General features: G+C 36.5%; 1 protein-coding gene across 1 annotated transcript in view; it reads left to right on the top strand.

The window, feature by feature from the left end:
• The window catches only part of LOC119889385 (shootin-1-like), a 31205-nt gene extending 17952 nt beyond the window's left edge, over positions 1-13253 (top strand). Inside the window, 8 exon segments of the mRNA XM_038700313.1 lie at positions 3136-3230; positions 3639-3807; positions 10413-10503; positions 10670-10758; positions 11372-11383; positions 11386-11465; positions 12684-12829; positions 13082-13253. Coding sequence (XP_038556241.1) covers positions 3136-3230; positions 3639-3807; positions 10413-10503; positions 10670-10758; positions 11372-11383; positions 11386-11465; positions 12684-12829; positions 13082-13253 — 854 coding nt within the window.
• The last annotated feature ends 418 nt before the right edge of the window (positions 13254-13671 follow it).

The raw sequence follows: 13671 nt of genomic DNA, 5'->3' as shown, positions 1-13671 counted from the left end.
TGGCTGCTGCCATAGTGACACATTCATATTGTGTGGGATCAGTATGTACCACACTATGAGTTTTAATGATAATTTTGCAATACGGTTATTATTTGTATATTTTTTTCAAGTATTTCAAGTATTCAGTATTATAAATATTATATTGAGGTAATGATAGTAATGATTATCACAATTTAAACACCCAGCAGTTACTGTAAAGAAACCTTACATATATACATATATGTATACTGTATATATATATATATATATATAATAACTAGTAACTATATATATATATATAATATGTTACTGCCACATGAAAGGAACAGCTGCCTATTTTTAATGGTATGGCAAACATTTTCATAGTTTTTCATTTATATTGCCCCAGTGTTGACAATTATGTGGGCACCAGATTTTTGTTGTCTGATAAAATAGTCAAAACGTAGTTCAAAGTAATACCCAGTTAATGCATTCATTTTCGAGAGCTTTTACTCAGGTTCAAACCCCGAGCCTTCTTGCTGTGAGGCGCCACCTTTAGTTTTACTCACTAGTATGTCATGTCTACAGATTGTTTTATTGAAGGACATGCTTTTCATATTAAGTGTGAGACACCTTTGTCATATTTTGGTACAATGTGATTCTGACTCTAAAGGAGGGACTGACTGATTTGGAGGCTGTGTATCAAAAGAATTTGCATCCACAGCTGTCCAGATACCTGCCTGTTTCCTGGATGATTGGTCTATTGAAGCACAACAACTGCACCAAGCAGCGCTGTGAACATAAAACAGCAGTTTTCTTTGTTTAATTACACAATCTTTTAGGGTGGGTTGATGTGTTTCAGGCTACAGTGTGACAGCTTTTCAGAACTTCTTTTTCTCTATATGAGACCTGAGCGCGTGCTGAGCAGGCAGGAGGGTTTCACTTACAGCAGCCTAACAACTGGTCTGCATCAGGTCTGCGTGTAGAAAATGACAGACAGGCAGCCTGTCATTAACTGCTGAATTGATGTTTGTCACACACTAGAATGCACCACTGAGTCTGAATGCTCGCAACACAGGTTGGTTATGTTTTAATGTCAGGGAACTGAATGCTCAGATGATACAGGGGAACAGTGATGATGATGAAATATGGCATGTAAGGAAAAATATTTTATAGCACAGACTTGATGTCTCAGAATATTTAATGATTTAAATGGAGGAATTTGTCTTTGGTACATGCCGTGCAGCAGCTTGTCCCTCCATGAAGGTTCTTCGTCTTCCTTGTCCTCACCCTTGGGTTTCTGCTGCCTGAGGTATTCACTAAGCCCTTCATCTTTCATCCTGGACAGTGGTCTTGACACTCACTAGCACTCGGCCTCCCTCGCTACTCTTGGTGTACAGACTCATGGTGCTGATTTGGGGTGAAACCCTCCATGTAGAGGAGGTGACTGATGGTTTTGCCACTTCGGAACTGGTATCCATAGCCAGTCTTTGTGATGATCTGGCTGAGGGGGTTCAGGCCTATGCAGAACAGAAACAAACATTTCCATACCCAGTGCAGTTTTATTTTTCCCCGTGGTATAACTTTACACCACGTCCAGCTGAAGCAATGAACATTGATACTGGATGCAAATCGCTGTTGCAAAACTGTTAGGTGTTTGTAGTGTGTTTGAATTCATTAGGTTATTGACTACAGTTTGTAATCTGCTTTCTAGCTGCAGTGACAAAATAGTATAGTTTTAAAAAGCAATACAACATTTACAACATAAACAGTTTTCTTGGTTTCGTGGTTGAGGGCAGGAACACCTTTCCTTCTGCCTTCCTGCTCTGGGTGTGAGCAGTGCAATCAGATTTGGGGCTTGTTTATCGACCAGGAAGGAGTCTGTTAATGGATCTGGGATGTTTGCAGGAGCTTCCTGCTGGCTGTAAAGCAATCCAGCCGCAGCAGCCGGAAGGAGTCCGGGTCTGACTGTGTCATCACAACGAAACTGAAACCATGAATGAAGATGGAGAGAGACAGAGACAATAGATTTTCTTCATTTTCTTCATTGTGTTTTGTGCAGAGAAGAGAAGCATTACGTATATGAAACAGTTTTGAGAAACACTTTAAGAAATCATTTTTATGTGAAAAGGATTTAAATTTTCCAAATTGTATACCAGAAATCTGAGTAGTTACACACAAAATACAGAAGAAGAAACTGGGAGATGGAAAAAGGAAAGGACAGGAGAGATAGATGAGATGTTTTTTTTGACATGGTGGCAAAGCTACTTCATCACGTCGAGTTTTTTCTCTCCGTCTAGATTTTCCCAGAGTCTCCATATCTGGGTCATTTTAAAATAACTTGAGGACTAGCTGAGCTCTGGTGACATGTTCGACAGCTGCGAGCGTCTAACAACCTCAGGCTCACTTTTATTTAGCTCTTAGTGTATGTGGTAGTTTTACACTGAAACTCACTGATCACTGTCTTGACAATACAACACATGAGAAAAAACATCCTGGCTATATGCAAATCCAGTTTCTGCCTCTAAAGGAACTTGTGAATTTGTGTTTTCAACATGGGAATACAAGATATGTTTGCTGTTCACATAGTTAAAGACACGGTTACACAGTTGCTCTGCAAATGACAGCAGAAATGCAAAGCTTGTTCTTTATTAAAAAGCATTGAATATGATTTGAAGCTCAGGACCAAGGAGCCTGTCACTATTTTAGTGCATCATCTCCAAACTTTATTTTAGAAGGCCGACTTCTGTTCCATCAGGAAAATAAAGAAAGGAATGCACTTGACTCGTGGCATTCACATTAAATCCTTTAATATATTATATTAATGTCCTTCAGGCTGCTACATGCCAGGAATGCAGCTTCATACACAACTGACAAACAAGGATAAGCATTCACCAAGTCTCTTCTTGCACTTTTCTCTCATTAACTAGTAGTTAAACTGAAATGTACAGATGTTTCGGACTCTGACTTCACTAGATTTCTATCTCTGACCTTATGGACATCATTCTGAAATCGTCACGATACTGATAATATATAACAAACATGTAACAAAAATGTTAGCTCTGTGCAAATAAGTTAATTAATACAGTGTATTGTGTAACCCTAAAACTGTGTGTGTGTGTGTGTGTGTGTGTGTGTGTGTGTGTGTGTGTGTGTGTGTGTGTGTCCTCCCCTCAGTGTCTCAGATGGTGATTGAGGAGGTGAGCGTTCTGCAGACTCAGCTGGAGATCGAGAAGTCGTGCCGGGAGAATGCAGAGGCCCTGGCCACAAAGGTCAGATACACACACGCACACACTAAATAATCAATACTACAAGATTTAGTATTATGAGGGTCCAGCTGGCACTAGCAGGAGAAGGGGGTGAACAGCTGAGTCAGGATGACTCTGCCCAGAGACAATTTGACTACATTATCTGTCTGTTACTGCCTCCACTGCAAAAACTGTGTGCTTATATTAAAATTTAATAATATGCAGATGTATTTACAACTAGGACATAATTTATGAATGTATATGTACATAATATTTGTAACATTAATGAATATGAAAGAATGAAAAAAAGATTCTATAAACTCTTCAATGTGCAAATACTTTCACTACGATGATTCTGTTTCTTAAAGGAGAAATTTTCTGCATGTATAGTTTTAGTCATTGACATTGATCCCTCTGAACGTTGACCTCCAGCTGAACTGCGAGAACAGGAAGTTGAAGTACCTGAGCCTGTCGTCACGTCCATGTTTGGACGAGCTGCTTCCCAGCATCTCAGACTGCATCGCTCTGGACGCTGACTCGGATGCAGACACAGCAGACGGAAGCCCTGACACCTTCACGCAGTACCAGCAACAAGTTAAAGGTACAATACGTAGAATTATATTCACACAGTGCCAAAAACAGGTTAAAGGTACAATACGTAGAATTATATTCACACAGTGCCAAAAACAGGTTAAAGGTACAATACGTAGAATTATATTCACACAGTGCCAAAAACAGCTTAAAGGTACAATACGTAGAATTATATTCACACAGTGCCAAAAACAGGTTAAAGGTACAATACGTAGAATTATATTCACACAGTGCCAAAAACAGCTTAAAGGTACAATACGTAGAATTATATTCACACAGTGCCAAAAACAGGTTAAAGGTACAATACGTAGAATTATATTCACACAGTGCCAAAAACAGCTTAAAGGTACAATACGTAGAATTATATTCACACAGTGCCAAAAACAGGTTAAAGGTACAATACGTAGAATTATATTCACACAGTGCCAAAAACAGGTTAAAGGTACAATACGTAGAATTATATTCACACAGTGCCAAAAACAGCTTAAAGGTACAATACGTAGAATTATATTCACACAGTGCCAAAAACAGCTTAAAGGTACAATACGTAGAATTATATTCACACAGTGCCAAAAACAGGTTAAAGGTACAATACGTAGAATTATATTCACACAGTACCAAAAACAGGTTAAAGGTAATATGCGTAGAATTATATTCACACAGTGCCAAAAACAGGTTAAAGGTACAATACGTAGAATTATATTCACACAGTGCCAAAAACAGGTTAATGGTACAATACGTAGAATTATATTCACACAGTGCCAAAAACAGGTTAAAGGTACAATACGTAGAATTATATTCACACAGTGCCAAAAACAGCTTAAAGGTACAATACGTAGAATTATATTCACACAGTGCCAAAAACAGGTTAAAGGTACAATACGTAGAATTATATTCACACAGTGCCAAAAACAGCTTAAAGGTACAATACGTAGAATTATATTCACACAGTGCCAAAAACAGGTTAAAGGTACAATACGTAGAATTATATTCACACAGTGCCAAAAACAGGTTAAAGGTACAATACGTAGAATTATATTCACACAGTGCCAAAAACAGGTTAAAGGTACAATACGTAGAATTATATTCACACAGTGCCAAAAACAGCTTAAAGGTACAATACGTAGAATTATATTCACACAGTGCCAAAAACAGGTTAAAGGTACAATACGTAGAATTATATTCACACAGTACCAAAAACAGCTTAAAGGTACAATACGTAGAATTATATTCACACAGTGCCAAAAACAGGTTAAAGGTACAATACGTAGAATTATATTCACACAGTGCCAAAAACAGGTTAAAGGTACAATACGTAGAATTATATTCACACAGTGCCAAAAACAGCTTAAAGGTACAATACGTAGAATTATATTCACACAGTGCCAAAAACAGGTTAAAGGTACAATACGTAGAATTATATTCACACAGTGCCAAAAACAGGTTAAAGGTACAATATGTAGAATTATATTCACACAGTGCCAAAAACAGGTTAAAGGTACAATACGTAGAATTATATTCACACAGTGCCAAAAACAGGTTAAAGGTACAATACGTAGAATTATATTCACACAGTGCCAAAAACAGCTTAAAGGTACAATACGTAGAATTATATTCACACAGTGCCAAAAACAGGTTAAAGGTACAATACGTAGAATTATATTCACACAGTGCCAAAAACAGCTTAAAGGTACAATACGTAGAATTATATTCACACAGTGCCAAAAACAGGTTAAAGGTACAATACGTAGAATTATATTCACACAGTGCCAAAAACAGCTTAAAGGTACAATACGTAGAATTATATTCACACAGTGCCAAAAACAGGTTAAAGGTACAATACGTAGAATTATATTCACACAGTGCCAAAAACAGGTTAAAGGTACAATACGTAGAATTATATTCACACAGTGCCAAAAACAGGTTAAAGGTACAATACGTAGAATTATATTCACACAGTGCCAAAACAGCTTAAAGGTACAATACGTAGAATTATATTCACACAGTGCCAAAAACAGGTTAAAGGTACAATACGTAGAATTATATTCACACAGTACCAAAAACAGCTTAAAGGTACAATACGTAGAATTATATTCACACAGTGCCAAAAACAGCTTAAAGGTACAATACGTAGAATTATATTCACACAGTGCCAAAAACAGCTTAAAGGTACAATACGTAGAATTATATTCACACAGTGCCAAAAACAGGTTAAAGGTACAATACGTAGAATTATATTCACACAGTGCCAAAAACAGTTAAAGGTACAATACGTAGAATTATATTCACACAGTACCAAAAACAGGTTAAAGGTACAATACGTAGAATTATATTCACACAGTGCCAAAAACAGGTTAAAGGTACAATACGTAGAATTATATTCACACAGTACCAAAACAGGTTAAAGGTACAATACGTAGAATTATATTCACACAGTACCAAAACAGGTTAAAGGTACAATACGTAGAATTATATTCACACAGTACCAAAGGTACAATACGTAGAATTATATTCACACAGTGCCAAAAACAGCTTAATGGTACAATACGTAGAATTATATTCACACAGTGCCAAAGGTACAATACGTAGAATTATATTCACACAGTACCAAAAACAGGTTAAAGGTACAATACGTAGAATTATATTCACACAGTACCAAAAACAGGTTAAAGGTACAATACGTAGAATTATATTCACACAGTACCAAAGGTACAATACGTAGAATTATATTCACACAGTACCAAAAACAGGTTAAAGGTACAATACGTAGAATTATATTCACACAGTACCAAAGGTACAATACGTAGAATTATATTCACACAGTACCAAAAACAGGTTAAAGGTACAATACGTAGAATTATAACACAGTACCAAAGGTACAATACGTAGAATTATATTCACACAGTGCCAAAAACAGCTTAAAGGTACAATACGTAGAATTATATTCACACAGTGCCAAAAACAGGTTAAAGGTACAATACGTAGAATTATATTCACACAGTGCCAAAACAGGTTAAAGGTACAATACGTAGAATTTATTCACACAGTACCAAAAACAGGTTAAAGGTACAATACGTAGAATTATATTCACACAGTACCAAAAACAGGTTAAAGGTACAATACGTAGAATTATATTCACACAGTGCCAAAAACAGGTTAAAGGTACAATACGTAGAATTTATTCACACAGTGCCAAAAACAGCTTAAAGGTACAATACGTAGAATTATATTCACACAGTGCCAAAAACAGGTTAAAGGTACAATACGTAGAATTATATTCACACAGTGCCAAAAACAGGTTAAAGGTACAATACGTAGAATTATATTCACACAGTGCCAAAAACAGCTTAAAGGTACAATACGTAGAATTATATTCACACAGTGCCAAAAACAGGTTAAAGGTACAATACGTAGAATTATAATCACACAGTGCCAAAAAACAGCTTAAAGGTACAATACGTAGAATTTATTCACACAGTGCCAAAAACAGGTTAAAGGTACAATACGTAGAATTATATTCACACAGTACCAAAAACAGCTTAAAGGTACAATACGTAGAATTATATTCACACAGTGCCAAAAACAGCTTAAAGGTACAATACGTAGAATATATTCACACAGTGCCAAAACAGGTTAAAGGTACAATACGTAGAATTATATTCACACAGTGCCAAAAACAGGTTAAAGGTACAATACGTAGAATTATATTCACACAGTACCAAAAACAGGTTAAAGGTACAATACGTAGAATTATATTCACACAGTGCCAAAACAGGTTAAAGGTACAATACGTAGAATATATTCACACAGTACCAAAAACAGGTTAAAGGTACAATACGTAGAATTATATTCACACAGTGCCAAAACAGGTTAAAGGTACAATACGTAGAATTTATTCACACAGTACCAAAGGTACAATACGTAGAATTATATTCACAGTACCAAAGGTACAATACGTAGAATTATATTCACACAGTGCCAAAAACAGCTTAATGGTACAATACGTAGAATTATATTCACACAGTACCAAAAACAGGTTAAAGGTACAATACGTAGAATTATATTCACAGTACCAAAGGTACAATACGTAGAATTATATTCACACAGTGCCAAAAACAGGTTAAAGGTACAATACGTAGAATTATATTCACACAGTGCCAAAAACAGGTTAAAGGTACAATACGTAGAATTATATTCACACAGTGCCAAAAACAGCTTAAAGGTACAATACGTAGAATTATATTCACACAGTGCCAAAAACAGGTTAAAGGTACAATACGTAGAATTATATTCACACAGTACCAAAAACAGCTTAAAGGTACAATACGTAGAATTATATCACACAGTGCCAAAAACAGGTTAAAGGTACAATACGTAGAATTATATTCACACAGTGCCAAAAACAGCTTAAAGGTACAATACGTAGAATTATATTCACACAGTGCCAAAAACAGTTAAAGGTACAATACGTAGAATTATTCACACAGTGCCAAAAACAGGTTAAAGGTACAATACGTAGAATTATATTCACACAGTGCCAAAAACAGGTTAAAGGTACAATAGTAGAATTATATTCACACAGTACCAAAAACAGGTTAAAGGTACAATACGTAGAATTATATTCACACAGTGCCAAAAACAGGTTAAAGGTACAATACGTAGAATTATATTCACACAGTACCAAAAACAGGTTAAAGGTACAATACGTAGAATTATATTCACACAGTGCCAAAAACAGGTTAAAGGTACAATACGTAGAATTATATTCACACAGTGCCAAAAACAGCTTAAAGGTACAATACGTAGAATTATATTCACACAGTGCCAAAAACAGGTTAAAGGTACAATACGTAGAATTATATTCACACAGTGCCAAAAACAGGTTAAAGGTACAATACGTAGAATTATATTCACACAGTGCCAAAAACAGGTTAAAGGTACAATACGTAGAATTATATTCACACAGTACCAAAGGTACAATACGTAGAATTATATTCACACAGTGCCAAAAACAGGTTAAAGGTACAATACGTAGAATATATTCACACAGTACCAAAGGTACAATACGTAGAATTATATTCACACAGTGCCAAAAACAGCTTAATGGTACAATACGTAGAATTATATTCACACAGTACCAAAAACAGGTTAAAGGTACAATACGTAGAATTATATTCACACAGTACCAAAGGTACAATACGTAGAATTATATTCACACAGTGCCAAAAACAGGTTAAAGGTACAATACGTAGAATTATATTCACACAGTGCCAAAAACAGGTTAAAGGTACAATACGTAGAATTATATTCACACAGTACCAAAAACAGGTTAAAGGTACAATACGTAGAATTATATTCACACAGTACCAAAAACAGGTTAAAGGTACAATACGTAGAATTATATTCACACAGTACCAAAACAGGTTAAAGGTACAATACGTAGAATTATATTCACACAGTGCCAAAAACAGGTTAAAGGTACAATACGTAGAATTATATTCACACAGTACCAAAAACAGGTTAAAGGTACAATACGTAGAATTATATTCACACAGTACCAAAAACAGGTTAAAGGTACAATACGTAGAATTATATTCACACAGTACCAAAAACAGGTTAAAGGTACAATACGTAGAATTATATTCACACAGTGCCAAAAACAGGTTAAAGGTACAATACGTAGAATTATATTCACACAGTGCCAAAAACAGGTTAAAGGTACAATACGTAGAATTATATTCACACAGTACCAAAAACAGGTTAAAGGTACAATACGTAGAATTATATTCACACAGTACCAAACAGGTAAAGGTACATACGTAGAATTATATTCACACAGTACCAAAAACAGGTTAAAGGTACAATACGTAGAATTATATTCACACAGTACCAAAAACAGGTTAAGGTACAATACGTAGAATTATATTCACACAGTGCCAAAAACAGGTTAAAGGTACAATACGTAGAATTATATTCACACAGTACCAAAAACAGGTTAAAGGTACAATACGTAGAATTATATTACACAGTACCAAAAACAGGTTAAAGGTACAATACGTAGAATTATATTCACACAGTACCAAAAACAGGTTAAAGGTACAATACGTAGAATTATATTCACACAGTACCAAAAACAGGTTAAAGGTACAATACGTAGAATTATATTCACACAGTACCAAAAACAGGTTAAAGGTACAATACGTAGAATTATATTCACACAGTAACAAAAACAGGTTAAAGGTACAATACGTAGAATTATATTCACACAGTGCCAAAACAGGTAAAGGTACAATACGTAGAATTATATTCACACAGTACCAAAACGGGTTAAAGGTACAATACGTAGAATTATGTTAATATTTGCTGTGGATATACTGTACATGCTCCTCAGAGGATGAATCCTAATGTGTTTGGTCTTTTCTAGAGATAACATCAGGAAATATCCAAATGTACTCAACGCATTCATGCTCCTCAGAAAATGCATGGACTTTTCTATTTAGGGAACTTGCTTTCTAATTGTAAATGAAAGGTCACTATTAATGTTGATTGTGCAGTGAAATTCAGAAATAAAAACTCTTTACCATGCTGTACGTGTTCATTTCTGTGTTTTGTCAGAACTGAGGGAGACAGTGAACAGCTTGTTGGAGGAGAAGAAGAATTTTGTCTGTCAGATTCACGAACAGCAGAGACGGATAGAAGAGTTCACGTCACAGTGAGGAGGACCAAGTCCTCTTCCTCTGTCTTCTTTGCTGTGGAGTTGTTTATGTCATCGCTGTCAGTCAAAATGTTATTGGTTTGACAGCCTATGAAAGGAAAACATTTCTTTGACTGTTTATGATCCCTGATTTTACTGACTTACTTTTCTTTCACTATTTGCAGTCACAGAAAGATCAGGCAGAGATGAAAGAGCTTCGTGAAACTGTTGAGCAACAAGGAAAAACAATCAAGAGATTCAACAGAGGTGAGTCACAACACAGCAGAAACACAGTGACCGAGGTTCAAACCAGTGATACAACAAATTCATTTAACGAAAATGAATTCTAAAACACAGCCTTCATTTAATTTAGCATGTAACTTCTATTTTTATGCTAAGGTCCAAAATTTAAATTACGATAAATGCAAAGATGCAAGAGAACATGAATTATGCATTGCGAATGAGAGAGACACTTGTGAGTTGAAACTTCTCAACTTCTCAACTCTCAGTCTCAACTTTAGTGAGAAATGTGCACTTATCCTGAGGCTTTCTGACTTTAATTCATGAACGCACAGAAATGAAAAAAGGAGAAAGGAGGAAAACTACAAAATAATGAATCTCCTTGTGATGAAAATGGGAATATTAAGTCTTGAAATAAGTTAGTATGTTAACATAAATTTACAGATGTTAACAAGGTAAACTGCAAAATGTTAGTTGTCATTTTAACATGCTAACATGTTGAACAATACTTGTTAACATAGGCTACACGTTAATGTGCAAACAGTCCTGTCAGACTTGAATACAAAGGACAGGTTGAAAAAAAAACATCAGTTGTGTCAATTCAAATGAGTGCTTATGTGAGTTTTCTTTGTCTCTGCAGTCTCCATGATGGCCGTCAGGAGTACGATGGGATGAAGGAGCAGCTCGACTTGGAGCAGAGCCTAAGAGTCAAAGCTGAGACTTACGCACACGAGGTACAATCACAGAAACACACAACTTGTTTGAACCTTTAAGCTACATTAATATGTTTTTGGCTACTAGGAGGCAGAAAAGACATCAAAACAAGCTGACAGATATGCTGCCATCACAGTATCACTGGTTTACATGTTCGAAAATAGTAGCTATTTAGTTCTCCAGCATACACAGATCAACATTATCATCACATTCCTCTGTCCACCTGACTGATCTAACTTCAATATTCACTCTCCTATTAGCTGTAGTTCGGTCTCTACCTGCTCCTGAGAAAGACATCCGGCCCCTGAGCTCCTTGTTGTTGATGAGAGCAGTTGTTTGTTACTAGAAGTATTTCCTTAACACATCACTTTGGCATTAAATTAAAACTAGTTCAGTATCAAATATAGTGATTAGTGCAGCTTCAAACTCAGATATTCCTCTCTGCATTATTTATTTTAGTCAGTTGGATGGAATCTTACATTTGTTTGTTTTAGCACCGCTACACAAAAAGAATAACTTGTGACTTAGGATCTAGCTTGCACCAAAATTGGTGGATTTTACCTGTTGAAGGGACAAACAATTCAAATGTGACATCTGTGGTGGAGGTTTTTTATCGTTGTTATGCTGCAGAAAGAGGCAGATTCAGTTTTCTATCATCCACAAAGCACCGCTTCAACTAATTGTTTCATGTGATGAACATGTGAAAAAATATTAGAGGTATCAGGGAAACATAATTATCACAGTATTCATAATCTACATTTCAGAGTTTCTGAGAATACGTTATGACTGGTATGCTTCAAATCTCTGAAGTGATCCAGTCTGAAGATAAAACTAATTGCTTTCCGTGAATTAAAAGCTATGAAACGATGCTACTGTTAGCCTCAGTGATAAAAGCTGACCTGCATTGCTGTGTTGGTGATTGATGTGTGTGTGTGTGTGTGTGTGTGTGTTAATAACCTTGTGCCTGATTAATGAATTGTCCTGAATCTGGTGGTTACTGACCTGAAAAGTGAAGAGCCTGCAGGATTTAAACAGACTGTATGTGATGAACTAACTGGGATGGAATTTTGGAAGTGAAAATGCAAATCTTTCTCATCATTCTCCTCCCTCCTCTCCTCTGTATCTTCTCTCCTTCTCCCCTGCTTTGTTTTGGCATTCTTCTTCTCCTCTTCCACGTCTCCCTTCTTCTGTTCTCCTCATCCTCCTCCTCTCCTCTTCTTCCTCACTCCCTCCTGCAGATGCTGGTGAAGCAGAAGGAGGCCAACAGGCAGAGTATGCTCCTGCTACAGAGTGCTGAGCCCAGCGTTCAGCTTCTGAAAGCTCTGGAGGATGTTGCTGCCATCACCAAAACCCTGGAGGAGGAGCGTCTGCAGCATCAGCAGAGGTAAACCCCAGAAACTTCAAGACTTTGACCAAAGATCATAAAAATTAAAATCTTGTTCTGTTCTCTGCTACAACTCTGAAATATTAAGATTCTGTAGCACTTCAGCCTTTTACAGTCACTCACACATGAGGTCTGCTGAAGTTGCATGCTACTTGTTAAGGTTATGCAGTAGTCATGTGACCTTTTGAGAGAGGACAAAGATGTTGATCAATAAACATAGACTCACCCTAATTGTGTAGCCATGGTGTACAGCACATCATACAATTGTGTGTGTGTGTGTCTGTGTGTAGGTGGAGAGCCTGCAGGCCCAGCGGAGCAGAGCTGTGTGAAGAAGCAGCTGGAGGCTCTGCAGAGGCAGCTGGAGCTGCTGGAGGTGGAGAAGAAGGAGGTGGACGGACGATTGGAGAAGGCAGAAGAAGAATGAGGAGCTGGAGAACAGAGGTGGGCGGAGGTGGAGACGCACACACATACGCCGGGAAGGGGTCCTCAGTTGGGTGTTACTTCATATAATTGAAAGGAGATAGGAGATATACACACACCCAGTACCAGCATAGTCACAAAAACACTTGTTCTGATTGGCTGGCAGTATCTGCCTGAACGTGGGTAATCTGAATACAAGGCAAGGCAAGTTTATTTGTATAGCACATTTCAACAACAAGGTAATTCAAAGTGATTACATAAAACATAAAAGCAATTTAAAAATGTTTTAAATGAGTTAAATAGAAACTAAAAATCTAAAAAAAGAAAAAGAAGAAAGTGAGAAAAAGGGAAATTGAAAAAAACATATACACTTTTCTCTTTTTGATACGCAGAAACGACATAAGAGACTGAAAATGATGGAC

Source organism: Micropterus salmoides, unplaced genomic scaffold, assembly GCF_014851395.1.
Source record: "Micropterus salmoides isolate LMB-PRFRI ecotype aquatic unplaced genomic scaffold, ASM1485139v1 Ms_hic_scaffold_5, whole genome shotgun sequence".
NCBI classification, from domain to species: domain Eukaryota; kingdom Metazoa; phylum Chordata; class Actinopteri; order Centrarchiformes; family Centrarchidae; genus Micropterus; species Micropterus salmoides.
Note: the sequence above shows the minus strand (reverse complement) of the source record. Positions and strands in the feature narration are given on the sequence as shown.